The 27,763-nt window shown below is 48.2% G+C and overlaps 1 protein-coding gene across 2 annotated transcripts; it reads right to left on the minus strand.

Moving 5' to 3' along the window:
- Positions 1 to 27,758, minus strand: LOC308553857 (U3 small nucleolar RNA-associated protein 14 homolog A-like). Of its 2 annotated transcripts, XM_081130217.1 has the most exons (7): positions 27,623 to 27,758; positions 26,371 to 26,534; positions 20,622 to 20,718; positions 13,833 to 13,978; positions 9,078 to 9,289; positions 3,360 to 3,448; positions 1 to 3,183 (listed from the first exon to the last, which is right to left on the minus strand). In XM_081130217.1, exons 3-7 carry the CDS (start codon positions 20,681 to 20,683, stop codon positions 864 to 866), a joined length of 2,829 nt encoding a protein of 942 aa, XP_080986343.1. In that variant the 5' UTR covers positions 20,684 to 20,718; positions 26,371 to 26,534; positions 27,623 to 27,758; the 3' UTR covers positions 1 to 863. The 2 variants fall into 2 exon arrangements, with proteins under 2 accessions (XP_080986343.1, XP_080986344.1); XM_081130218.1 differs by lacking the exon at positions 9,078 to 9,289 and having other exon boundaries at positions 7 to 3,183; positions 27,623 to 27,734.
- Positions 27,759 to 27,763: the final 5 nt, after the last annotated feature.

The raw sequence follows: 27,763 nt of genomic DNA on the forward strand, positions 1-27,763 counted from the left end.
GACCATTTAAAAAAGTAGTTTATTGATGTTAAGTACATTCACATTGTTGTGTATCATCAATACATCGTTAGAACTTTATCTTACGAAACTGAAACTCTGCACCCACTGAGTAGTAGGTCCCCATTCCCCCTCCTCCTGCTGTAGTAATTCTTACACCTAAGCTGCATCCATGATGGATGCAATCATGAAAGCTTTAATACTAACATATGCTAATATCTCACACCAAATTTACACAATTCCTGGGAAAATGAGGCTTACTCATTTAGAGTAGACAATAACCATTTTTACTAAAACAGTGTTTCCTAAATCATACACTAGACCAAAAAACTTCACAGCTGATGGAGAAGTAAAGTTCAAACTTTAGCACTCGCATTTTGCAGATAAAGCAAAGGAGCCCCGTGGCTTATGCCAGAGCTATGGGATGCAAAGCTCACTCAAAGAGCTTTAAAAATATTTAATTTCTAGCTACCAAAATATGATCCCTTTCCACTGAAAGACATTTAAATTGCATAAATATGAACAAAATTTAAATCTGGCATCTTAATAGTTTTACTTCAAAATTAAAATTATTTCCAAGTCTGAAGTACACTGCATATATTAATCTGGTTTTAATTTATGTTTCCATTTTAATACAGCATTATTTCTATTATTCTGAAATATATCCTATATTGATGTCAGAATCTTCTCTAAATGAATTTTTTAATAGATGAAAATGCCTTTACTTCTAAAGTATGGCTTAACTGCATCCACAGTGCGCTGAGCCAGTTCTGGAATCCATCGTGCAGCTCAGAGTAAAACCGGGCCCGTGGAGGAGCAGTCCCGGCTCCTGGGTCTGGGCACCAAGATGTTACTCCTCCAGCAACTCAATCCTTAGAGCTTTTCTCCAGCTGTTTTCTGTGGTGTGTGGAGAGCCGCTTGGGATTCCTCTGTATGACACGGAGATCCGCCCTTGAAGACCGGAAGCCCACATCCTCGGCTTTTATAGGCTCAATGATGTGGCCTGGCATGGTGACAACCCTGGGCGTAGTCAGCTTCTGGAAGGCCCTCTGGGTGTTCCATGTAGACCCCACAGGGGTCTGGATGGTCCTCTCAAACTGCCAATGGTGGGTAAATGGATACGGAAGCACCCGTACCTGGTGAGCTGCTGCGTGGATGTTCCGCTTCTCACTGAGAATCACATTTGGCAAATTCCTGTCTTTCCTTGGAGGACCCTCGGGGGCTTTCACAAGAAACCGGTGTCTCTTCCTGGCCCCGGGCTTCAGGCCCGCACCCCCCCACTCGCCCCAGCCAGGCAGGGCCAGGTCCACGTCCTTCGCCTTACTCGCCTCCACAGCCTCCCTCCTCTCTTCCAGGAAGTCTCTGATGACATCATCCCCAACAAAAGCTTCCTTTACCATTTGCTTTTGCGCTCTCTCCTGCTCATCTCCTGATGCCTCTACTGCCGTGGGGGCTGCCACAGGCTCCACGGAAGGAGATCTGGGGGTTAGGAAGTTCTGTAGGTCAATCATCTGCTGCTTCCTTTCCTCCTCCTTGCAGGCACCACGCTGACTGTCTGGGTTCCCCTCCAGCAGCTGCCCCTCTAGGGCAGGGCCGGGGGGCTCCTTATTCTGAAAGCGTCCCCCTCTGCCTAGCTCCTGTAGCTGCAGCCACAGGGGCTCCTCTTCTTCCCCTGCAGGTCGCTCTCTCCCGACTTGCAAAACTGTCCCCGTCGAGCTCACTTTCTGCTTCCTGGCAGGACGGTCGTCCTCACTTAGTTCCTGAGGCAGTGCCCTCCACTCGGACAGCACCTCCGGGCGGCCAGAATCTTTTGCTTCTTGTCTGCCCACGGGCTTGGTGTCCCGGTAGAGCCCAGACTTCTTCCTAAGCAATCGCCTTTCCCCAAATTCCTTCAATAAAACTTCCTCAGCCACTGGTCCCTCCTCTCCCTCACTTTCAGAAGCCTCGTGGGCCGCGGGCTCTGGAATTAGTTTAGGGTCCTCCCGGCTCTCAGCCTCCTCTGTATCGCTGGGGTGACTCCTGACCATCCAGGGGTTGGATTCACCTGCTGTCCTCTGTGCCTCAGTCGCCGCGTCAAGGACAAGGGGGTCACCGTCTTCTTCCGCACCTCCCTCCTCTTCCTCACTCTCGGGGGCCACCTGGAGTTTCTGCGTCAGTCCTCTGTTCCTGGCCAGCTGTTCCTGCACAGCCTGGCGAGCCTCCAGGTCGTATTTGGCCATGATTTTCTTTGACTTGGCCCACTTTCCACAGCTCTGGTGCCTCAGGCTCATGCGTTCCATCATTCTGGCCTTTTTGAGTTTTGCCAGCTCTCCCAGTGCAGCGCTGGAACTGACCTTCCGCAGCTCCTCAACCTCTCCCAGGCCTTTCCTGGCCTTTCCTTTCCTCAGATCTCTGCGATGCATTTTGCTTTTGATTTTCTTCTCTCTTCGAGCCCTGGCCTCATAGTAGGACTGTAGGGCCCTGGCTCTCTGCAGCTCTGCTCGGCGCATCTGAGCCTCTTCCAGGCTCATGGCTTGGAGAGAGGCCTTGTCCATAGGAGTCAGCAAAGGATCTCTTGCTGGCTGCCTGTTCTTATAAAGGAGCTTAAAAATGTCCCGCTCCAGGGGGGTGCCTGCCTTCCAGCCGCTGAGCACGAGTTCAGTGGGAGCAAAGGCCGAGGGCTCCTTCTCCAGGGGGAAAACCAGCTGCTCAGCCTGCCGGTTCCTCAGAACGATGGGATCCCACCTGGAGAGGGCCTGTGAGGTTTCCCTGAGGGCAGCTTCCCTGCGGACCCGCTGGGCCTCCTCTTGGCTGCAGGGCACCTCCACCGTCTTCCTTGATCTGACTCTGTCCAGTTGCTTTCTCACAGCAGCCCCTGAGGGTGAGGTCTGAACTGAGGGGTGAAGCAGATCTGGAAGGGCCAGCCTTTCTCCTGACCCTCCGGAGACCAAAGCAAACGCTGACACCTCCAGACAGGCCTCCGACCTCTCGGCCAACTTCCGCCCACTCTTCCCAAGGGAACTGATAGCTTCCAGGAGTTTCTGGTGCTTTCGCTCCCCATCGCTGTCCCCCTCGTCCTCACTGAGGCTCAAGGGGTAGTCGTGTGGCAAATACTCCAGTTCTTCCTGTTCGCGTGAAGCCAGGAGGCTCCCCGCGGCCCACGCTGCGCTCATCTTGGCAGCCGCCTCACACTGCCAGCATTGGGAGCTGCAATAAATGTGTGACTGAGGATTAGCTGCGTTAACTGCACAGGGACGAGCTCTACCAGCATCTTCCACATGCACCTGCTGACATGATCAGCTCTAATGACCTCATGTCCCATCTCTTATCACTTCAAATTTCACATTTTCATATGAACAATAACAAAAAACAACAACACTTACCGCTTTATTACATTTATGTTCAGGTCCATTCCTCCAAACCTGGACAGGAACTGAAGGTACAGGACAGCTCCAGAGCTGGTGAGGGGGACCTGCGTTCAAACAGGAAGGACAGCCCGTTAGGGAATCCAGACCCAAGCCGAGGGCAGCACAGTTGGCTGGGTGATGTGGGTAGGACACTGTCAGGGGGACAGGCTTCTAGCAAACCCAGCTGCTTAGAACAGGGGGCTGAGCGGACACGCAGGCTCAGCAAACTAGGTACAACACGAACGCCAATCTGAGCTCAATTAAACATCAACACATTGTCTACAAAATAACCTAAAATCTAGATCTACCTAAAAAATAAAGCAACAATATATTCCAATATATATTTATATACATGTGTGTTAATAAATAGTATGTATAAATATATATATATATATTTCCCAAGGGGCTGAGCCCAGCAATTTTACCTTCTGAGTATCAAGTGAACTCTCTGTACACTCATATACTTTTAAAATAGAAAAAAGTCACTTTTAAATTCGAAATTTTTTTTTTTTTAAAATATGTACCTTTATTGATTTCAGAGAGAGGAAAGGAGAGGGAGAGAGAGATAGAAACATCAATGATGAGAGAGTCATTGATCGAGCCCGCAACCCGGGCATGTGCCCTGACCGGGAATCGAACCCCAATTGCCTGGATCCTAGGTCGATGCTCAACTTCTGAGCCACGCCCAGCCGGGCTCGAAATTCTCTTAAGGACATGAGTGGGTCAAGTTTGTCAAGACTGTAAATTAAATTATTTTCTCAGCGTCTAATTTACTGAAGTTGACAGTAGTATTGCGATTATGTAAGAGCACAGTTCTTATGCCTCATACTGAAGGATTTAGAAGAACCATAAATATAAGCAACCTCCTCTTAAATGGCACAGAAAAAATATCCTGCCTGTATTGTTTGTATGGTGTACCGTATATAGTACTGTTTGCGCACACACACAAGGAAAGACCGCAGGAGAAGCAGGTGAGGTGAGATGCTCGCTCCCGGCGAGCCGGGTAGAGGGTCCAGGGCACCGACTGCGGGTTCTATCTCTACTACTCCTATTCTTTCAAATTTCCTGGAGGTTGAAATTACTTCTAAATGAAAAGACAAGTTTTTTAAAAAGTGAAAATTATTTCCTCCCAAAAAAGGATTACAAAACTAAAATTAAGATAAATATATAATCACTATAAATTTATTAAGGTTCATGCAAATACCCAAAGCGCACTTTCCCATGTGGCCAAATGGCTCCTGTCTCTCCAGTCAGGTTTCAGATTCACTCAGCCCTTGAAGTTCCACCTCCAAGCCCAGCATGGTTGTATCTTAGTCTCCCCAGAGGACAACTTTCCCTTTACCATTTAAAATAGGTGCACCCAGGAATTGGAGCCAGAGGAAGGGGGTCCTCTGTGAAGCTTTTCCCTGGAAAGGACCCTTATGATTTGTTTCAGGTAGGGCATTTTATAGGCGACATAATTTGGAGTAGACACTTCAAAGTGTCCCTTCTCTTGCAGAAGAAAGGTGAGAACAGATTTAATGTGTAGCTCCAGACTGGACACCCTCACAGTTTGGGTGGTGGTAAGAGTGAACGCAGCAGGAAAGAAACATTTGCGGGGCTCAAACCCTACCCTTGGGCACAGGTGCCACTCAGGCTGTTTTACAGAGTTACTCAGGGGCCCAAACACCACCTCCTGAGGGTGCTGAAATTCTGCACATTTCACGTTGTTACTTAGGGTCCAATGCAAATTCTAACAGGGCAGAGACATTTGGCAATGACCAGTCTCAAGAGCTAAGCCCCTTAGACAACCAAAGAAGCTCATCTAAAAGGAGAGGCTCCACTAGGAACTCACTTTTTCAATATCTGTGATTCTGTTAAAAACGTTTAAGAAGCAAAACCGTCCACAGGTGAATCACTGAAAGCAAATTCTTAGACCTCGGGGGGGGGGGCAGTTTGAAAACCAGTTTTCGCATTGATAACTACCTTCAAAGACATATCTTTCCCTCCTGGCACAACCACAGGAATCAGGCAGAACTCTTCTTTCCTTCTCTGGAATCTATTTACCATGTCAACTTCTTTTAACATTTTTACATTAATATTCAGAGACTGGGGCCACATTTTTTTTAAAAATTCACATTCCTATTAATGGAAACTAAGATACAGGCCCTGATCAATCATCACAACCTCCCAACAGTCAAACATGCTCAGCATGGATCTTGAAATATAATTAAAGCTCAAGTAAATTCACTCTAACTGGGAAATTCCCATGAACTATTTTGCCGGCGTTACACGTTTCCCATTAGGCTTACATTAACTGTCAGAAAAGAAAATCTGTATCACCACATAGATTTGTCATTGCAAGATCTAGAAAAGTCACACGCTCTCTGGACTCCAGGGATTGGGAAGAGAAGGCTTGCCCATCACTCCCGGTGAACTTGGCCTCCTGTTCAAGGCACCAGGCTCCAGCCTCCCTGATTCACACAGGGGTCACAGGAGCTCATGGTCCTAGAAAAACATGCTTGTCATCTAGGATAGACTACTAGGACCTGTTTTTTGTTTTGTTTTTTTAATCTTTGAAGTTCAACAGTTCTCAGTAACTTCTTTTAAAGACAGATGTAGCTTTTAAAAACAGACACACATTTCACATTTCCTGTACCTTTCCTCTTCCTGCCTAGCTGATTAGCTTGGGAAGATTGTCAAAATTTTAAATTAACATTAGATCATGAATATAGGAGACATTAACAGAAAATAATATTTTTATTCTCCATTTGGTATAAACTGTCAGTTAAATCAAGCGCATGAAAAAACTGATGCACTGTTTGCAAGGACAAATGTTCTTTAAAAGCTAAAGAATATTTTACCATATGACACAGCAATTCTGCTCCCACGTATGTACCCCAGAGGGAAAACCTATGTCCACACAAACACCTGTACATGAATTGTCACAGCAGCACTGTTCACAAAAGCCAAAAAGTGGAAACAACCCAAAGGTCCATCAACTGGAGATAGACTGAGGTGGCCTCTCCATACAATGGAATATTATTTGGCCATAAAAAAGAGTGAAGTACTGCCCGACCAGCATGGCTCAGCGGTTGAGCATCAATCAATGAACCAGGGGGTGACAGTTCGATTCCCAGTCAGGGCACATGCCCCAGTTGCGGGTTCCATCTCTCCCTCTCCCTTCCTCTCTAAAATCAGTAAAAAAAATATATTTTACAAAAAAAAAAAAAAAAAAAAGAGTAAAGTACTGATTCGTGCTACAACATGGAGGAACCCTGAAAACATTATGCTAAATGAAGGAAGCCAGACACAAAACATCACATACTATATTATTCCACTTATAGGAAATGTCCAGAATATGTAAATCCACTGTGACAGAGTAGATGAATGGCTGTCGGGGAGTAGGGGGAGGAGGAATGAGGACTTACTGCTAATGAAGATGGAGTTTCTTTTTGGGGTGATGGAAATGTTCTAGAATTAGATAGCAATGATGGTTGCACAGCTCTGTGAATATATTAAAAACCACTAACGTACATTTTTAAATGCTGAATTTTATGAATGTAAATTATATCTTAATAAAGCTTTTATTTAAAATGTACATACATATTAATTGACCATAAAGGCCTGGGTTCATTTCTGGGCTCTCTGTCCTGTTCTATTCATCTATATGTCTGTTTTTATGCCAGAACCATGCTAATTTCATTACTATGGCATGTAGTATAGTTTGGTATCAGGTAGCGTGATTCCTCCAAATTTGTTCTTCTTTCTCAAGATTGCTGTGGCTGTTCAGGGTCTTTTGTGGTTCTATATAAAATTTTCATATACTTTTTCTAGTTCTGTGAAATACACCAATGGTATCTTGATAGTAATTGCACTGAATTTAGAGAGTGCTTTGGGCAGTATGGACATTTTAAAGATGTTAATTCTTCCTATCCATGAACATGGTATATGCTTCCACTTACTCATATCTTCCTCAATTTCTTCCTTCAGTGTCTCATAATTTTCTAAGTACAGGTCCTTTACATCCTAGGTTATGTTTATTCCTAGGTTGTTTTTTGTTTGTTTGGTTTTTAGTGCAATTGTAAATGGGACTGTTTTCTTAGTTTCCCTTTCTGATAGCTCATTATTGTTGTATAAAAATGCAACTGATTTCTGTATTTTTATTTTGTATCCTGCCACTTTGCAATGTATTTACAGAATTGTACACCTGAAACCTATATAATTTTATTAACCAATGTCACCCCAATAAATTCAATAAAAATAAAAAATAAACTTGGCATAAAAAAAATAAATAAAATGTACATACAATAAAGTATAACGTGAAAGAGTCAATATTACAATTTGTAGAATTTTGGAAGTGAATAAAGGGGAGACTTTTTTTAAAAGAAAAATGCTCTTCATCTTTCTCCCCCTCCCCTTCCTCCCTGTCTGTCCCCTGATGGTTCAGTTCTGAAGTCATCAGGTGGGGCAGAGAAGTAGTGTCCACAGTGTGGGAGGAGCCATGGTTGCCCAGAGAGGGAAGCGAGGATGCTGAAAACTGGACATGAATCACATGGCAGGGAGACTGAACAAATAAGGAAATATACTAGGTATTCTAATAGAAGCCAAGTTTCTCATTTTCTGAAAGTTAGTTACAAACATGGAAAGCAAGAAAACTAGAATGAACCCTAAGGTATTGAATTAGACTTGGCAGGATTGATGTGAACTCATGGTTTTCAATAAGATTGAAACAGAAATAAATGTAGATGTAAATGTATATATATGTGGGCAGAGTTTTTCCCCTCGAGCTAAGTACCCCTCCTCCCAAGAGCCCTCCTGGACTACCACACCTCATTTTTAGGTAGCACTCCCTCCTCTAACTCCCACAGCCTTTAACTGTTCTGTCCTAGCACTTATCAATACTTTCAGAGCTCCCTCACTGGACTGGAATCCCCTCAAAGGATCTGACTGCTCTATATTCGGTAGAGCATATAGTAGATACTCAATAACCATGGGATGCAAGAACTAATGCCAAAATATGGACAGCCCCTGACCTATGATGGTTTGACTTATGGCTTTTCAAGTTTATGAAGGTGTGAAAGCAATAAACATTCAATAGAAACTATACTTTGAATTTTGCTGTTTTCTGGGGCTAGTGACACTCTCTGGTGATGCTGGGCAGTGGCACAGCTCCCAGTCAGCCACGCGATCCCGGGGCTCAACAATCAACACTCTCCACTGTATTCAGTGTGTTAGAGGATTCTGCCCAACCGTAGGCTAAGGTGAGTGTCCTGAGTAATTAAGGTGGGCTGGGCTAAGCTGTGATGGTCATAGGTTAGGTGTATTAAGTGCATTTTTTGACTTAGGATATTTTCCACTTATGATGGATTTATCAGGATGTAAATCCTTTGTAAGTCAAGGAGCATCTGTACCAAGTTCCAAAATGTAAGTTGACTGAATACTTTATACATCGCAAGCCTTACAAGAAAAAAACTAAAAGAAATTGACTGTAACAGTGCTATGACCAAAGTTCACACAGATCATCCCAAATCTGCCCAAATTTAATTAATTATGAAAAATAAAACTTTAACTGCTTACTTGTGACAATGGGGGACAGTCAGACTGGGCTACAGCTCCTGCCATCCACTTCCTCCTTGTCCAGTTGGGCTACTCTAGGTCGCTATGCGGACTGTACCCGGGCCAGGTTATTCTAGGTCACTATGCGGACTGTACCTGGGCCAGCACGTCTTGAAACTGCTCTCGCGTGAGAGGCAGCAGGAAGGTGGTGATGACTCTCCTCAGTTCACTCTTGGACACCGTCATGTTGTGACTGGTATCGAGCAGCTGAAAGGCTTTTATCAACTCATCTCCTTTATCGGTAATTTTTTTAAATAAAATCCGTTTAACCTCTAAGAAGGACAGTATTGGATTTGCAACAGCTGTGGCTGTAAAAGAGAAACAGCTATTTACTAAACATGCGTAAAGCTAAGCTACCAAAACCATTCCACTAATGTGTCCTAGGATCAAACAAACTCTGACAATGTGTCTACTCTATCCAGATCTGTGCATCTGACCATGGGATGACTCGCCTGCCAGGGCAAACCTGCTGCCACCCTTTCACCTCTGAAATCTGATCACTATAAAATGACAGTAATAACATCAGAGAGAAAAAACAAGGCAAAGATAATCTCCCCTATAAAGGATGTATGTCATTACAAGTGAAAAACAGGAACAGTGGGATAAAACTTAGTTGGGAATCAATGTCATTTCAAATCAATCTTTAAAATACCATATTGAGTTCTGCCCAGCTGGTGTGGTTCAGTGGTTGAGCATCGACCCATGAACCAAGAGGTGACCAGTTTGATTCCCAGTCGGACATGTGCCCGGGTTGCTGGCTCAATCCCCAGTAGGAGGCATGCAGGAGGCAGCCCATCAATGTTTTTCTCTCAGCATCGATGTTTCTCTCTCTCTCCCCTCTCCCTTCCTCTATCTTTAAAACTCAATAAAAACATATTTAAAGAATCATACTGAGTTTTCATCCTCTTGTTAATTTTCGAGGGAAAAACATAATTCTTAAATTTAGATCAGTTCCCTGTCAAAGACAAGGAATAACTGAGATCAGCAGATGCTAAGAGGCAGTGGAGGATGCTGGGTGCTTCGAATGAGCTCTCGGGGGCCTGCCCTGCCCGGCGGAAGAGGAGTGGTGTCCTGGCTGCACTGAGTCAGATCCCTGGGTCCCCCAGTTACCACAGAAGAGAGGATACAACACAGGCCTCCCTTCCCTCTGCCCAAGATGCAAACTGCTGTAGAAACAAGTTGACATCACTAAGAAAATACAGTAACTACAAATCAACTCACAGTACCAACCAGTATCATAAGCAAGAAGATGTGATTATCGTATTTTTTATTTTATGACATACTAGGGGAGGCGGCTAAGAGTAACGGTAGTTCGGTAAATCTCTCCTTTTATCTATGACACTGCAAAGGCTTAGTGACCACAGTTTACTTGGTCTCTGTCTCACGCAGTAAATTCTGGATGTGTGCTAAATGCCTAGCATGGCATCGTCTTCCATAAACTTCTTCTTGAGCACGGAGAGGGAAGGAGGACTGTCATTGTCCTTCCATGAGAGTGTCCTATCAAGCTGTTCAACCCTCCCAGATGAGGGCAGGGATGGCTTAAGTCTTGGGTGACCTGGGCCAGATGACAGGCTCAAAGGACAGGCTCTCCAAGTGCCAGCCTGCCCTCCGCAGTGGGCCCTGGGGGAGTCCCTCACGCTGTAAGATGTCCTTGGTCGAGGTGGTAAGACTGACTGTGTTGGTGTCCCCAGTCACACCATGTGAAGGTCTGCCGGGGGCAGGTCCTGGGGACCATGTCCCTCCTTCCTGGGGCTGTGGGTACCAGCGCTGCTCATGTTCCCTGTTCACTCACAGAGGGCTGAGCACAAGCAAAGCCCCCTCAAGGGAGGGGAGTAAGTAACGGGGTAAACTGGAGACCCCGTGCTCAGGGTGCTCAGTGCGGGGTGACAGGATGGAAGGTTGCAGGAAAAGCTTCTTGGAGGAAAGAGGTGACACATCACCTGCAACCTGGCGTTCCCAGGAGAGGCGCTGGCCCGGGGGTGCTGTGGAGGACAGCCAGCCCGGGCACAGGGAGGAAGGAGGGACGAGCAGAGCAGGCAGCCACCAGGAAAAGAGACCACGAACATCGGCAGGAGCCGGTCGTGCCTCCGCCGCCAGCCTGTGCTCTGGTTAGGGGGTGCCATGGGGGCTTTGCGGCAACAGGATGGCATAGCCCAATTTTCACTCCTGAACCTCACCCTGGTGTCAGTGGAGGAGGAACAGAAGGGTGCCAATGGACAAGGGTAATTACAGCTGGGTAATTACAGCTCGGGCCAGTGTCAATGGAGGCTCCCTAACGTGGCGACCTCGGAGTGAATTAAAGAGGCGCTGAAGCAGACAAGAGAGTCCACAGACCCTCAGAGACAGAAGGCCCAGGACCCCTGCACCCCTGCCGAGCCCCAGGGAGAAAGGCAAAGGTGCTCTGAACGGGGTAAGGAAACCTGTCAACCACTAGCAGTCATGTGTGCTGCGCAAGGGATTCACACCCTGGGAACCCAGTCACAGAGCAAACACTCCTGCCCTCTTGGGCCCTCACATGTGTCCTAAGTATCATCCCAAGCCGGGGGAGGGGCACAGAGCTGTGGGATATGCCCAGGGCACACAGGGTCTCCAGCAAGTGTAGGGCAGCGCCCACCAACGTTGAGGACAGAGAGCTGAGGCCAGTCCCTCTGGAGCCAACAGGCCTTCGCTGATGCGCCTCGCGGCCTGCTGCAGACTGACTGCAGGCCGGGCGGAGGGCAGAGCTCGGGGCTGGGCTGGGGGCAGAGAACTCTCCAGGACACCGAAACCGGCAGGTGGACTGGAAAGCACAGAGCTCCCCAGTAGGCCCAGCTGACAGCCAGGCTGTGGGACAGAGATCTCTGGAATCTCACCAGTGCTCAGGCATCAAATGTTGAAGGGAGACACCTGAAACCAGTGGTCCCCGACGTCTAACTGAGACTGGAACCAGCCCAGATCCAGTTCGCCTGAGAGCATGGAGCAGCCCATCTGTAGGGAGCCTGGGAGAAGGCGCACTCCTTCTGCAGATGGGGAATGTTAGCTACTTCCGTTTCTACAGTTTTTGTTTTTTACACAAATGTCTGGTCTTCAATCTTTTTAAAACTACAAGACAAGTGAAATAAGAAAGGTGACGGAATGAAGGGCAAAAACAAAGACATACAGAGTGAACAGGTGTGAAAGTGATCAGGTGTATAAACTAAGACTGGTAAATATGTTAGAGATGACAGAAAAACTGACACCATGCTGAACACAGGGGGGTTCAGCAGAGAAACAGAAACTTTTTAAAAAGTACACAAAAAAGTGAGAAAATAAAAATACGTATCAGCAGTGAAGAACTTATTTGATCTGCCTCATAACAAACTGTCCATGTTAGAAGAAAGAACTAGTGAACAGAGAGTCAGGTCAATAGAAATTATTCACACTGAAACAAACAAAAAACAAAAAACGTTTGAAAAAGAAATGGGGCGTCTAATTCCTGTGACTGACAGGTTCTCGCTCACCCAAGGGCTCTGCTCATGTAATACATGAGTTAGACAAGGACATAGCTACATGCACTTGTGCAGGCATGAAGTGCGGCCGGCCAAACAGGAAATGGCAACCACCTCAGGGAAGGAAAATGCTGCTAGGAGAATATATATATACATGCGCATATATATATATATGTAATTTTTTACTTTAAGAAAAATTAATTCCATACATTAAAAAATACCATTAATAAAAACAGAAAGCAAACGATAAATGAACAAAGATGCTGGTGTGCGTAAGGCGGATAAAGAATATCTTCAATGTAAAGGAAGCTCATACAAATCACTGAAAAGACCAACCCGTAGCAGGTAAGCGGGCAAAGGATATGAAAAGGCTGATTACCAAAGAAAAGGTATAAGCCAGAGAAGCGTGAGAAAGTCAACCTCTGCTCTCAGAGAAACGCAAGTTAAACTCACGATAGAGCTGCTTTTGGGTTTCAAAGGACACGGTGTGAAAAGATAACATTCTGTTAGGATGCTCGGGACTAAGCACCTCTGAGCATCCCGTGGTGTGCACAGGTGTGAGCTTCCTGGGGGCGAGTGGAAGACCTTAGTGTGGGACACCCTTTGACCCAGCAGCCCGTCTTCTTGGTACCATCAGAGCCTCGGTTAAACGAAGCTGCAGCCGCAGGACACTGCAGACGGGGAGCTGCTGGACTGGGACAGACTCATTACAGATGAATCATTGTGTTGGAAATGGCTAGTCGACCCTCACTATCCACTCTCCCCCTTTTCCCTAGAAACAGGAACCCTAAGATGTGGGTAGACGCTTGGCCACCTGGCATGGAGTCTGTATTTCCCAGGCTCCCTAGTGGATGCGTGTGATCATGTGATTAAAGTCTCGCCAACTGTGAGTGCGCACACCTTGTCAAATGTGACTTCTGACTGCCTTCCCCACTCATGAGGCAAAATCCAATTCACCCTTTCACCGCGCCCCTCCCTCCCCGAATACTGCTCCTGGGCTATGCGCTCAGTGCTTTGCCCAGGCGTCTGTGCAACACGTGTCTCGCACGATTGGAACGCCCTATCTCCCTCTCTGGGCAGCTGGCTCGTCCAGGCAGCTCCTCCCCTAGGCCCACCTCCTCCTCCTCGAACCTGTGACAGTTCCTGTCAACCTAGGGCTCAAAAAATGTTTGGGAAGGAAGGGAGGGAGGGAGGGTGCAAATCACAATCCTGTCCCTTAAAAACTGTCACTTTTGGGCAAGTGTCTCAGTTTTCCAGGGATAATAACAGAGCCTCCTCCATAGCTCTGTGAGGAGCCGGTGCTGAGACGCCCCCGCATAGTCAGTCTGGCGCACTGAACACGCGTGAGCGACGGTGCTACTGCTGCTGGCCCAGGGACACTCACTGGAAGACGGCCGGAGCGCATTCTGGAGACGGTTTCTTGAACAGACTCGGCAGGGTGAAGAGTGGGGCCTGAAGTTTGTGCATTTCTGTGTGTGAGGACACGCAGCGCGCCAGCCTGGTGCCATAGCCACTTCACACATTAACTCCCTGCGATGCAAAAGAGAAGAGATTACATCACCTTCAAGCAGACACCACACGTGTGCCAGCCTCCTCCCCGGGCCTTTTTGAAAGGGCAGCGGAGGCCATAACATGCTGCTGCAAAGACCATTCTTACAGTGAACCCAAAATCGTGATGTCAGACCTCCTGTTTTTAGCAGGTCCATCCAACAATCTTCAACATAGGAAAATGAAGCTTTGGACAGGAAACCCACCTGCATCCCAACTAGCATGCACCACTTCTTTGGCGGGCATGAGGGTGGAAAGTCTGGAATCAGCTTCTAGAAGTGCCTCACTGTACATCCACCCCACAGTGGGGCAGAGCTGACCTCTGAAAACCTTCATAAAACAACAAGAACCGGCCACACGGGACTGTTTCAAAACTCTGGGAGTTAACCAGAGGTGAGCAACAGTCTAGGGACCATAGATTCACAAAATATGGCAGAATCTCTGGTTCTTTGAAAAGATTCACAAAACTAACAATTTTTTAGCTAAACTGACCAAGAAAAAAATGAAGGAATACTCGAATTATTTAAATCATGAATAAAAGAGAGGGCACTACTACTGACCTTCCAAAACCAAAAAGGATTACAAGGGAATACTAATTGTATGCCAACATATTAGGTAACTTATATGAAATGAAAACATTATTAGACAGATACAAACTATTAAAACTGACTAAAGAAATAAAAAACCTGAATAGACCCATAACAAGCAAAGAGACTGAATTAGTAATCAAAAAACTTACTGCAAAATTCCTAGGACCAGATGGGTTCCCGGTGAATTCTACCAAACATCTAAAGAAGAATAATTAAAACAACCCCTTCACAAATTCTTCCAAAAAACAAAAGAGTAGGGAACACTTCCCAACACACTGTATGAAGTCAGTATTACCCTGATGCCAACCAAGAAAATACACCAAAAGAAAGGAAAGCTAAAGACCGGTTCCTGACGAATACAGGGAAAATCCTCATCAAAATACTAATAAACTAAGCCCAGCAATATACAGACAGAATCAGATGGCACGAACAAGTGGGATTTGTCCCAGGAATGCAAGGATGGTTGAAGACATAAAAACTAATCAATGTAACATCTATGGAATCGAGAAAAAACACATCTCGATGAGTACAGAAAAAGCATTCCACAAAACTCGACACCGCCCCCCATGGTTAAAAAGCAAACCAAAACCAAAACCAAAAAAAACCATTAGGAACTAGGAACAGAAGGGGACTTCCTTAACCTGACAAAAGCCATTAATTAAAAAACAACAGCTCACATCACACTTAATGGTCAAAGAAAAGCTTTCATTCTAAGATCAGAAGCAAGATGGGGATGTCTGCTCTTACCCCCTTTATTCAACACTATGCTAAAGGCTGTAGCCAGAGCAATTAGTCAAGAAAAAGAAATCCGAAGGTATCAGATTGGAGACCAATAAAAACTACTTCTTGCCAAGGACATAATTTTGGATACAGAAAATCCTACAGAATACACACACGCCAAAAAATACTGTTAGAACAACTTCAGGAAGGTTACAGGATACAAGATCAATATACAAAAATCAACTGTTTTTCTACATACCTGCAATGAACAACCTGAAAATTAAAATTAAGAAAACAATTCCACGTGAAGTAGGAAGCCAGGTCAGCAGCAGCAAGGACAGGGAGTGGAGACTCAGGGTTAAGGAAAGCCGATAAAGAATGAAACAGCTGTCTGGAAGAGAAGGCAGCAGGGGGGTGGGAAAGGAAGGGTGATTGCCAGGGAGTTTTAAGAGCCCACCTGGGGTCCATGGACATGAGCTTAAAAGCCAGGACCCAGTGGTGCTGTGTGGTTTTCCTCCAGCCACGTTTGGCTGCACAAGGAAGTGGAGAGTTGGGTTTAATTGGGACAGAGTTTTGAAAGGCAAGTGTGATACACATGGTGAGGGTGTGTGCAAGGTAAGTGACATGTCACATGCTGCTCAGGAAGGAGCACCATGAATGATGGGAATTATGGGAGTACCTGAGATCACTGGACAAGACTGAAGAGGTTAAGAGACAAGAAACTCAGCCTTATGAAGAATAAGAACGGGAAAAAGTTATTCTAATTCAGTTAGTGTTTATTGGGGACTTACTTTGAGCCAGGAGAGGTGCTTAAGATTTGCGAAAACTTGCCATTTAACCCTCCCCATGCCAGATCACTTTTTACTCACCCCATTTCATAGGTGAGGAGACTGATGCTCAGAGCAGGCAAGCAATTTGCCCAGGATTACACAACCACTAAGCCCAGGGCCGGGTCCAGGAGGAGAGCGCTTCCCAGGCATCCAGTTTGCATGGTTGGCAACGGCCAAGGCTTTCCTACTCTTTTTACAAAATTAATCACCAGCTCATGGAGCACGCAGGGAGGATCTGCCACAACTGGATTCCTCATTGCACTCACTGCTGATGCAAATAACCACTTTATTTCACCCATAAATTCACTTCCTAATAACAATCAGCACACCAGGGCTTGGCCTCCTGCCTTATTGCACCACCTGAGGAGTGAGATAATCACCCAGAAATGTACTGCCTGTTGTGCACTTTATTACTTGAATACAAAGTGGTTCAATTCAAGAAACACTTAGTAGAAGATGGCATGAAAAAAACAATCATCATCTGAAAAGTGATTCCTCCCAGTACGACTGAGTACCCTGTGGGGAAGTGTCCCCTCCCAGCGGGAGGACGGACTGGGTGACCTGGTGGGCCCTCTCCAGTTCTGATTTCCACCAACATCAGATCATAGAGGCAAGTGCAACTTCAGTTACAGTATGAATATTCCACGGAGCCGAATGGGGGTAGTTCTGGAAATGGAGCCTGTCTGGGAGTTCGACCCAAACATCCCTAGTGTAAGCATTTTCCAAGAGCTACGCTCTCGGTGGTTCATTCCTGTGAACCCTGCAGGCCACACACTGGTGAGGGTGAGGAACAGAATGAGAAGCATTGCCCTCCCAACGCTCCAGCTCACCATCTGACTCAGGATTTAAAGAAAATGGCAGCGTGTTTAAAAAAAAAGGGAGAGGGTATCTGCACAGCATCTCCAACTACACGATGCAGTGTGTACAGATTCAGAGATGCATCGCCTCCCTAGAGTTGAGGAAAGTGAACAGAACCCTCTTATCTCAGGGGACAGATGAAAGTCCTTCCCCAAGAGATGTCATCATCAGTTCATCTCCAGGGGGACAGAGCTAATCCATTTGTAGATTCCTCAAGCAGAAATAACATGCTTTTTTATTGCTATTAATACCATTATTTTTTAAATGCTTTATTTTCCATTTTAAAAAATTAGTTTCAAAAGGCTGGTGAGGCAGACTAGTAGCTTTAAAACAGTGGTTCTCAAAATGTGGTCCCTGAACCAGGAGCATCAGCATCACCTGGGAACTTCTCAAAAATGCAAATCATCAGGCTCCACCCAGACCTCCTGGAGACCCAGGGCAGGCCCAGCCATCTGTGTTTTAACAAGGCTGAGATCCCTGCACTAGAAGAACCAGAAGTTGACTTATAAGTATGAGTCCAGTTTTTTAAGGAGGCTCATGTGTACATTTCCCTGCTTAATGTTAAAATGAAGTTAAAAGACCAGCCGATGTTATATTTAAGTGATCCTACTAGATTCACCTGGCGATACTGAGCACCTACTCTGTAACAACCTTGAGTCAGATACTGTTACTCACATTTTCAGTGGTGGGGAAATTAGACCAGAGAGAGGAAAGGTAAATTTACTCTTGAGGCCAAGACCCACGCTCTCCGAAACTGAATCCTAGGCTTTCTGCACAGTTGTGCTAGGAGTGTGTGTGTGTGTGATCTGTGTGCATTCTCACATAAACACATCACTAACAATGAAGTTCACACATATTGACAGAGTAATGAAATCTGTCGAGCCTCAAAAATGGACACCTTGCATTTGCAAATCAGTCTAACAATTCTGCAACCTACTCACAACAATGTGTAGAAAATTAAAAGCAAGTCTTCTACATAAATACCTAATCTAATACTAGGAGCCCAGGGTTCCCACCCCGACACTGGGAGCCCAGTCCAGCTTGCCCGTCCCAGCCTCCCCCAGCCAGCCTCACGCTCCCTCAGTACCTTCCATTTGCCCGGCAAGCCCGGTGCATGGATCTAAACATGGGAGTGAGAAGAATACAAGCTGATTTACAAAGATATTTCAAATGATAGGGTATCACAAAGAACAATACAGGCCGTCATTTGAATTCAACTTAACAGGAAAAGCCGTGGCTAAAGCTGCCCTTCACCTGCACGCAGCTTACAGCTTGGCGGTTCCTCGGCCTGAGCCACAGCGTCCTCCGCCAAGGATCTCCGAGCGTCAGGGTTCCCTCAATCCCCACACGGGCTGTCACCTTCCTCCCAAACGTCATTTTAACAAATACCTTCCCTTGCAGCATAAATTTCAAGTCTATCCACATACACACACAAACTCAGAAATCAAACTCAGAACATAGCGCAGGCCTCTCGGAGTCAACATGCCTTCACGGAGAAGCAGCTCGCTACTATAAATGACAACAATAAGGCTACGTGGAAACCCCAAAACACGATCCGGGGCACCGTTCAGAGAAAAAGGACAGTAAGCACTACAAATACAATGATGTAAAAATGTATTTGCACAGATGGGTGGGGTCTAGAAGATGTGACAAAGACAGCCATGCTGGGATGGTGGGAGATCGATCATTTTTACTTCAGTGTCCTTTAATGAAAGCATCACAGCGCGTTAGCTGTAATATGCTACCAGGCAGCACTTGACCTGGCCCCTGCCTGCCTCTCCCTCCCCACCTCGCCACTCTCCACAGCCCCGGGCCCCTCTGCCCGGGTCCCTCCCCACCCTCCACCCCGCTAACTCCTCTCCCTTCCTGCCAGGCCTCCTTAGAGAGCTCTCCCGATCCCCTGACTATCCCCCCTGTATCACAACCTGTCCTTCACCTGCCCTGCACTTAACACAACTGGGAACTATAGTTTTTATTGAGGACATTAGAAACTTGATCATAGGCTCCATAAAATAAAATCATGTTTTCACACCATGTGCCCGAGAGTACCCAGCACATACCTGGCCCTCCAAATGTATTTATCAAATTAATGAATGAAGGATGTTCACAGCCCTGTCATTCATTCAAACAGCACTCCCCTCCTCCAAACACAGACACACACACACTGACACACTCTCACAGCACCCTCCAACGCCTGGGCCTTTTCGGGTGTCACTCTCTTCCCCGCCATCCAAGGCACAGGTTTCAGCGTCACCCATAACTCTTATCCCTACGCTGAGACTGAGTGGCCAGCGTCAGAAAGGTTTCTTAATTAATGCCTGTGACCCTCGGGGCTGCTCAATGGCTGTCCGCCCTGTTAGACCATTAAAGTCATGAGAGCAGGGACCACACCGAGTGACGATGGTCCAGACAACGATGGCTATGAGTTTAACTGAACTGGGGGCTATGGTTTATAACAATTTTACCAGCCTGGAGGCCCTGCTGCCCCAGAATCCTGGTCCGAGAGAAAAAGCATATGTCGTTCCGTTTGTAATGTGCTCTCTTTCATTTCAAAAACTGCAGAATTCACTCCTACCTAGTGAACATTTCCAGACTACCATACCTCACGTGATGACAGATACGGCAACTGGCGACGGGAAAACAAGGGGTGTCAGAGAAACTGACCGCACTCACAGGCTGTCAAACAGTTGTCCCATCTCAGAAACGGTTTGACTGGCAGGCTTTGGAAATGGGCGAGCTGGAAGCCATTCGGCTCTGCCAGCTCCCAGCAGACAGGAGCTCACACGTCCTATTTATAGTGCACCAGGCTGGCAGCGCTCAGGCGGGAAGGAGGCTGCGGGTTTCCTGTCGGTGAGGAAGAGTGTGCCGCTGCCGCCCCCTAGAGCAGCAAGTGCGAGTTCCGCAGAGATAACCCACAGCAGCTGTCTGGGCTCTGCAGCACAGTGGCTGAACCCCTTTCCAAACTTGCCAGGCTGTCTACCATTTGCAGTCCTGCTGGGCACCAACCTAAGGACATTTAACCTTAACCTGTAAGTTGACGCTTCTTGATATGATGAAGATGTAAGTTCCCAGACAATTTTGGCACAAAAACCAGCATTTAGTAGACTCTGGCTGTGTGAACAACTGACAAAATGAGAGGGAAGTGATAATGGTGTCCTTGTTAACCTGCAAAGCAACTTTCTCTCTAGGCCTTACACCCAGCACAACACACAAGCATACAGCTTCCTCTCAGGGCCTGACACCCAGCGCACCACCAAATATACAGCTTCCTCTCGGGGCCTGACACCCAGCGCACCACCAAACATACAGCTTCCTCTCGGGGCCTGACACCCAGCGCACCACCAAACATACAGCTTCCTCTCGGGGCCTGACACCCAGCGCACCACCAAACATACAGCTTCCTCTCGGGGCCTGACACCCAGCGCACCACCAAACATACAGCTTCCTCTCGGGGCCTGACACCCAGCGCACCACCCAACACACAACACACGGCTTCCTCTGGGGCTTGACACCCAGCGCACCACCAAACATATAGCTTCCTCTTGGGGCCCGACACCCAGCACAAGACACAACACAACCTCCTGAGTGTCAGCTGACACGGGAGCAGGAGAGAAGCAAGCGGCTCACCTGGCCTTGGTGCTGCCTGATTTCATGCTGTTGACGTTTGTTTTGAAGCTATTTTGCTTCATTTCCTTCAAGATAGACTATTTCTGAATTCTGTATTCTGAAAAACAAAAGAGCGACAGGGTTAGCACAGACGGGCAGGCAGATTTCCTCACCGAGCTTATCAGGCCCAAGACCAGAGCCTTGGGGTCTGCGAGACAACCAGGCGACAATGCCAGCTCCCAACCGTGTGGGAACCCAGGCAGGTCCTCCATGTGCACGCCACCGAAGTTCAGGTTTCCAGGTGGAGAGCCAACACTCCTCTTCCCGTACCTGTCTCACACACAGACACACACACAAATACAACCACACACAAACCACATACACATACCCCTCCTGCCACACACACATTATACCCATCACACCCATAACACACAGCACAACCACACACATATACACATTCATATACACACACACCACACACAGCACAACCACACCCACCCCCCACACACCCCCATACCACACAACCACACCCCCCCACACATACCACCACCCCACCCCCACCCCCATACACTCCTTTCCTTCACATCACCCAGGAGAATCATTTTAAAATGCTGATCTCCTATTACTTCCTTGCTTTACAAATTCCAACGACTTTCTATTGCCCTTAGAATAAAGACCAAAGTCCTTAATGGTATCACAAGGCCCTAGGGATGCTGTGCCTGCTTCGCCAGCTGTGTCCCTCTCCTGGGTTCTCTGTGCGGTGACTGCATTGGCCCAGGACAGTCCCTCCCATGTGGCCTTCTCACGGGAGAGCCTTTTTCATATGTGGTAGCCCTTTGCCTAGACCACTCATCCTTCCCCTCACCGTCTATGAATGCTTCCTTGTCCCAGAGACCAGCAGCATCTCCTGGAGGGCTCGCTAGACACCAATGCTGGTCCCCGATCTAGATCCTGGGTGGGGTGGAGCCCGAGAATCTGCCTTGCGGACAGTTCCCAGGTGGTGCTGACACTGAGAACCACAGCCACAGATCTCAGTGCACATGTCACTTCCTCAGGAGCCTTCCTTGACACCCCACACTAAGTGGCCCCATTACACACTTCAACAGGGACTTCTGTTGTCCCTGGCAGCCCTTATCCCGGTCTGCAACAACAATTCTATTCAGATAAGTACTCAACTAATGCTGGTCTCAGGCGGCCCACACCTAGGCAGGGACTAGTGTTCACAGGTGTTCAATCTTACTGGGTGAAGGAATGAGTTTGCTTCCACTCCTGATGCCCTTGGCCTCCGGCCTCTAAGCAGCAGCAGGTACTGTGAATTTTACCAGGAAAACACCTTGTAAATCGAACCCCTGTCCCCTCCATCCCTACTGTCAGTGCCAAGGTCACCCTCACTCATCTGGATGAAGAAATGGCCCTTAAATTGCTTCCAGGTCCCCAACTTCTCCCTCCCACCCACCCTCCTCTGTGGCCAGGCTTTATCTTCCTGAAACACACACATGGTTATATCACTCCTTGGCTTAAAAACATGCGATGCAAAACTATATGTATGTTAAAAATTCACAGAACTATGCACAAAGAAATGAGTGCATGTCCACACTGTGAAATTGGATACGGTCTGCTGCTTAGGTGCTGGTACTGTACGAGGCAGCACCCGGTTTGGATCACTGTACTGCGGTGATTCTGTAACATGGCAGCACTGAGGGGAAGTGAGGACACGCTGGATCTCTCTGCACTAACTCTGCAACTTTATTTTCACATCTAAATTTTTTTTAAGTTTAAAAAGAACATGCAGCACGTCTGCAGGGCAGAAGATCATTCACCTTACTAACAGCCTGGCGCAGGAGGCTCTTCCAGGTACCACAGCTCCACACATGCTGCGTTTTCAGTCCTCCGAGTGCAGCACGTGGCTCCTCCCCTCCGCATCCTGGTTCACGCTCTTGCTAGGACCCCTTTCTCCTGCTCCACCTGGCACACTTTAATTCATCTTTCAAGGCTGAGAAAATAGTCCCTCCTCAGTGAGGCCCTTCCACCTTCCTTAAACAGAACCAACCATGCCTTTCCAGAGAGCTTGGTCTTGTTTTGCCAACTGTTTTATTTAAAAAAGGAAAAGACCAAAAGGCCAAAAGCACCCACCATTCCATTCCTTTGCTATGGGGCTGGGTAGACATAAGTATAAAGTAAAACTATTAACACCTCCCAGTCCGTGCCCCTAGTTCTGCGTTTTCACGGAGTCTCTGCCTCCAGGCTTTTCTCTTGGCTGTTTATTGGCCGCCCCTCCAGCAAGAGAATCAGCAGCACTCTCCCTCCTACACTCAGCAACTACTGCACAGCCTGGGGCGTGGCAAGCATGCCATTAATCTCCATTCTCGATGGACCACAGCCCTCAGCAGCTATGACTGGGAGGGAAGACGCCTGGGCTAACTCTACCCTTGTTTTGGACGTTAAACAAGGTTCTGAGTGTGAGCAATGAGTTCTGATGGAACCCTGGCTTCCATCACCCTCAGTTTAGGTTTTCTAAATAAAGAGGATTCTAAGACATTCATGAACTCAGGGTTACTGCAGAATGTGGCAAGGTAGAAGTCAACATGGATTATAAAGCCAGTGCCCCCTAGAGAAGCACCAAGTCACAGAGCAACAAATACACGTTTAACAGCAGGCGGCGACGTGGAGAGAAGGCGAATTCACTGATATATGCACTCACCACATACGTGTTGATGTCCAGTTTTTAGCAGATGCTATTTATACCAGAATCATAACACAAGCACCATCCATCTGCCTCGGCATCCAGAGAAAACATAATTCAACACAGGAGGGAAAATGTGTGCAGCCAAACAGAAATGGCAGCAGAAGTGGAAACTTGGAACCAGTATCATGGGGGGAGATGATCACTTGACTAAATTGGGAAAATTGCAAGCGACACAAAAGACTTTGGCAGTTAAGTCCGAATACTTGAGAGAAATCTCCTCCTGGTCTACTCCGATACCAAATGGATGGTCTGCTGTGCTTTGGGACACATATCCTAGAAAGTTCCCCCTTCAGCCTTCCGTACGCTTGCTCGGCCATTTACTGAGCACCTAGTGGGAACATGAAGAGTTTGGAGTGAAGAAGACCTGGAGCCCAAGAGGTTCCACCACCTTCTGTGCAAACGTGCAAGGAAATTAACCTCCTCCCGGCTCAGTTTCCTCATTTGCAAAGTGGAAATAATCTTTCTCTCTAAGGCAAGTATTCTGACCTGGAATCTAGGGCTGAGGTCCATATGTGTGCTTCCGGAGAACTTCAAAGTCTCTGAGATTAAATGCCAAGTGTGCCCTAGCCGGTTTGGTTCAGTGGTTAGGGCATTGGTCCGTGGACTGAAGGTTCCCGGGTTTGATTCTGGCTAAGGGCACATACCTCGGTTGCATGCTTGATCCTGGGCCCTGGTTGGGGAGCGTGTGGGAGGCAACTAGTTGATGTGTCTCTCTCACATTGATGTTTCTCTCTCTCTCTTCTACTCTCTCTGAAAAGCAATGGAAAAAATATCCTCAGGTGAGGTATATATATAGAAATGCCAAGTATGTGTGACATGATTTTTTGAGAAAGAGGAAGCATTACCTTCACCAACTTCTCAAGGGGCAAGTGACCCCAAGTGGTTAAGTGCCATGCTCTAAAGGCTGTGGGAGGATTATGGGTAATGTATCTAAAGAGCCTGGCACAGTCGGCTGTGTTCACTATTTACTGGCTATTGTTAATTTTAGGTTGAGGGAAGGGACAGGAAGATAAATCAGACAGATCCCAGGGCAGAAGGCAGGTGGGCAGCTGCAGAGCGAGGTGCTGAGTGTCGTCTCGGGGTCTTACAGGCCAACAGAGGAAGGCAAACCAAAGTCAGTCCAGAAAACCCCAGCAGGAGAAGGTGACGAGGTGGAGGCACCAGGTGAACCAGGTCAGTGACCGCCCACCACTGAGGTGCCCTCGATGCCCAAACAGGGCCTGGCACATGGCCGGTGCCCAGTGACTGACTGTGAAGTAAATGAGCAAACAAGCGAGTGAAACCACCCTAGGGGACAGGATAACAGCATGTACCGACTCCTAGGGGAAAACAAAATTCAGCTGTTTCTAAGAAGTACTGATACCCAGAATCATGCTTAAAACTCCACACAAGTGTAACGGCCCCACTCCCTCCCGAATCAGGGGGGACGCTGAGCCTACCCTTCGTCATTCAGTGGTTCTCAGGCTCTCCTGGGCTCTGTGATGAACCCAGGACAACCACTTTTCAGACCCAGGTGTGAGAAAAGCTTCATCATTTCCAGAGGAATTAAAATGCCTTATAAGACTAAACAAAATTAATTCAACTTCCTTTTTTTTTCCTCTTTTAAAACAATTTCTTTTTTCCTTGTGTTCAAGCTCAGAGCTGTTGGGGGTGGGGAATGTGTAGAGGGGTTGAGCAAAGAAGAAAAAAAAGAGAAAGAATTCCTGGACACTGACAGCAGTGTGGTGATTGTCAGGGGAAGGGGAGGGGGGAGGTGGAAGAGGGTATGGAGGGATAAATGGTGATGGGGGTGAATAAAATAAAGAAAAAAAAGAAGCTGACAGCAGTGTGGTGATTGTCAGGGGAAGGGGAGGGGGGAGGTGGAAGAGGGTATGGAGGGATAAATGGTGATGGGGGTGAATAAAATAAAGAAAAAAAAGAAGCTAAGTGTGCAGCCCATGTGTATTAACCCTCATGGACGGTCTGAATACCTTCTCTCCTCCTGACATCACTTTCGTACTCGATCTGTCCATGACCCTGACTCACGTTTCTATTTTACCACATTTGTGTGTATTCTTACAGCCGTCTTGAGGCCGTAGCAGGATGTACAGAGTATTTACATGTCTGAGAGTACTGGAGTGCTCATCAAGAACATGGATCCTAGGCCCTGGCACGGCAGCTCAGTTGGTTGTGGGTTTGATCTCTGACCAGGGCACATACAAGCAGCACCAAATGAATGCAGAAATAAGCAGAAGAACAAATCCATGTTTCTCTCTCTCTGAAATCAATAAAAAATTCTGAAGAGAACACAGGTTCTATGAGGCAGCAGTCCTGGAAGAGAAGCCACACTCTACCACTTGTCTGCCTTGTAGCCCCTTCACTGCCCTCCTGTAAAATGGAAACAGTAACTGTACTTTTCATAAGCAGCTGCTGAGCACTAAATATTTTTTCAAATGTATGGGAGGCTCCAAACTGTGCCTGGGACATAGTAAGTGTTCAGGGAGCAAGCCAGGAGTAGCAGTCACAGCTGCAGTACTAGCTGAAGTAGTAAAACTGCAAACACACAGAGAGAAAAAATAACGAGAGAAAAAAATAACGATGCCACCTGAAACAGGGTAAACGAAACCAAACAGCAGTTAAAGGTCAAAACTAAGAGGAAACCGTGGAAAGCAAACCTCCCGTCTTGCAAGGGTATCTATTCACGTGCTATCTGCGCCCGCCCTTTTCTCAAACATGTCCCTCCCCTTTACGTCTGCTCTCCCAAACAGTGTGGATACCCTGGACAGCATCCTGCCGAAACTAATCTTCAAATACCATAAGAATCCAACCTATGCGATTTTACAAGCCTACATGTGGGGTGATTTTAGACAAATACACTTTACAAAAGGCAAGGGACTGTCAGCTTCCCGTCTCACCTGCAGTTTCTCACCCACATCATCCTGCAGTTCATTTTTCCACCCCCGCAGGGGCAAGGGGTCAGCCGAGCAAACCTCGGGGGGGACTCTGGCCACCTACTAACCCTAAGCGTTCGCTCGGGATGCGCACCTGCTAGGGAAGTCTACGAAAGCCGTCGTCCTGTTAGCAGCCGGCGGCCGCCCGGGAGATTCCTGCTCGCGGCGGGTGCCCGGCTTGGGACCATCCTCCTGGAGCTGCTCCGGTCTCCAGGCGCCAGCAGCCGAGGGGGCTCAGCGTGGGGAAGGGGCGGGCGTCTGGAAAAGAGCGGACAGAGCTGGAGCATAAATTTAAAGTCCTTATTTTTATTTATTTATTTTTTATTGTAGACACCGCAGATATCCCCCTCCCCCCCTCCCTTTACCCCCGCCTACCCAGCCCTGCCCCCTCCGAGAAGCATTTCTTCACAAACATCTACCAGCACCCACTGTGGGCCCGCAGGGACCTGAGGGTGCTGGAGGGCAAGGGAAGCGCAGAGAGAACTAAAACAACACCCCTGCTCTCCCGGGGTCGCTGCGAGGCTGAGCGCGAGGCCGGCCGGTGCAGGGTGACCAAAGGCCGTGGCCAGGCTCCCCGTCCAGCCCAGGCCGCGCCCACCGAGCGCGCCGCACGGGAGGCGACGGGCAGGGCCGTGAAGGGCTGCAGCCTGCGCGGCCGCGTCTTCCTCCTGTCAATCCACCAGCGAGGGGCCCCGCGGAGGAAACACCCAATGAACGGCTCCTCTTGAGAGCGAAGCGATTCACCCAGGGTCGTAAACAAGCCCCGTGCAGCCAAACGGGTCACCCGGCGCCTCCCAACAGGCTGTCTGAGGAACCACCTGCAGAAGGTTCCAGAAAGGCCGGAGGCGCTGCCTTTGAACCCTGGCTCTGCCGCCTCCGGGCGGCGGGACTGTTGGACAAACCCCCTGCACCCCAAGGGGCGCGAGTCCCCCCACCCAGGAGACTGCCGTGGGGGCAGAAGAAACGAGGGGCATGAAGCAGCTGGTGAGCCGGCGCGGCCGGAGGCTCTGCCGCCCGTTTCCCGTGCGTGACCCCCGCAGGCCCGGGGCGGGAGGTGGGCTCTATGGTCTGTCTTCCCCACACACCGCGTCAGTCCCGTTCACCGCAGAAGCCGCGCAGCCTACCCCGCGCCGGGCGCCCGCGGGCGCGCCACGCACACGTGAGGAAAGGAGCCGCCGGCCCTCTGGGCGGACGACGAGGGGAGGCTCCGTGCTCCCGGGGGTAGGGCAGCAGCCGGCTCGGGGCTGCGGGGCCTTCGGAGCTGCCCGCCCGCCCCGCTGCTCGGACCCTCCGCCTCCCCTTCGGCTCGCGCCCCGGGTCCGGGAGCCCAGGCCGCGCCGCCTTACCCGCGCCCGCCTCCAAGGTTCCTCCTCGCGCGGCCGCAGGGGCGTGAGGAGAGCCCCGGTCGCTGGGACGCCGAGGCCCAGCCCACCCGGGCTCTCTTGGACGCTGTTGCCCGAGCGACGACGGCGCCCGCTGATTGGAGG

This window comes from Miniopterus schreibersii (assembly GCF_964146895.1).
Source record: "Miniopterus schreibersii genome assembly, chromosome: 2".
Lineage (NCBI taxonomy): Eukaryota > Metazoa > Chordata > Mammalia > Chiroptera > Miniopteridae > Miniopterus > Miniopterus schreibersii.

Bases quoted from the DNA above. Each gene is read 5' to 3' on its own strand.
- LOC308553857 (XM_081130217.1), bottom strand. From the start codon at position 20,683: ATGAAGCAAAATAGCTTCAAAACAAACGTCAACAGCATGAAATCAGGC. The intron at 13,979-20,621 runs GTGAGCCGCTTG...TTTGCATCGCAG, and splicing joins TCAGGCAGCACCAAGGCCAG to GGAGTTAATGTGTGAAGTGG. The intron at 9,290-13,832 runs GTGAGTGTCCCT...TCTCTTTTACAG, and splicing joins TGCGCTCCGGCCGTCTTCCA to CCACAGCTGTTGCAAATCCA.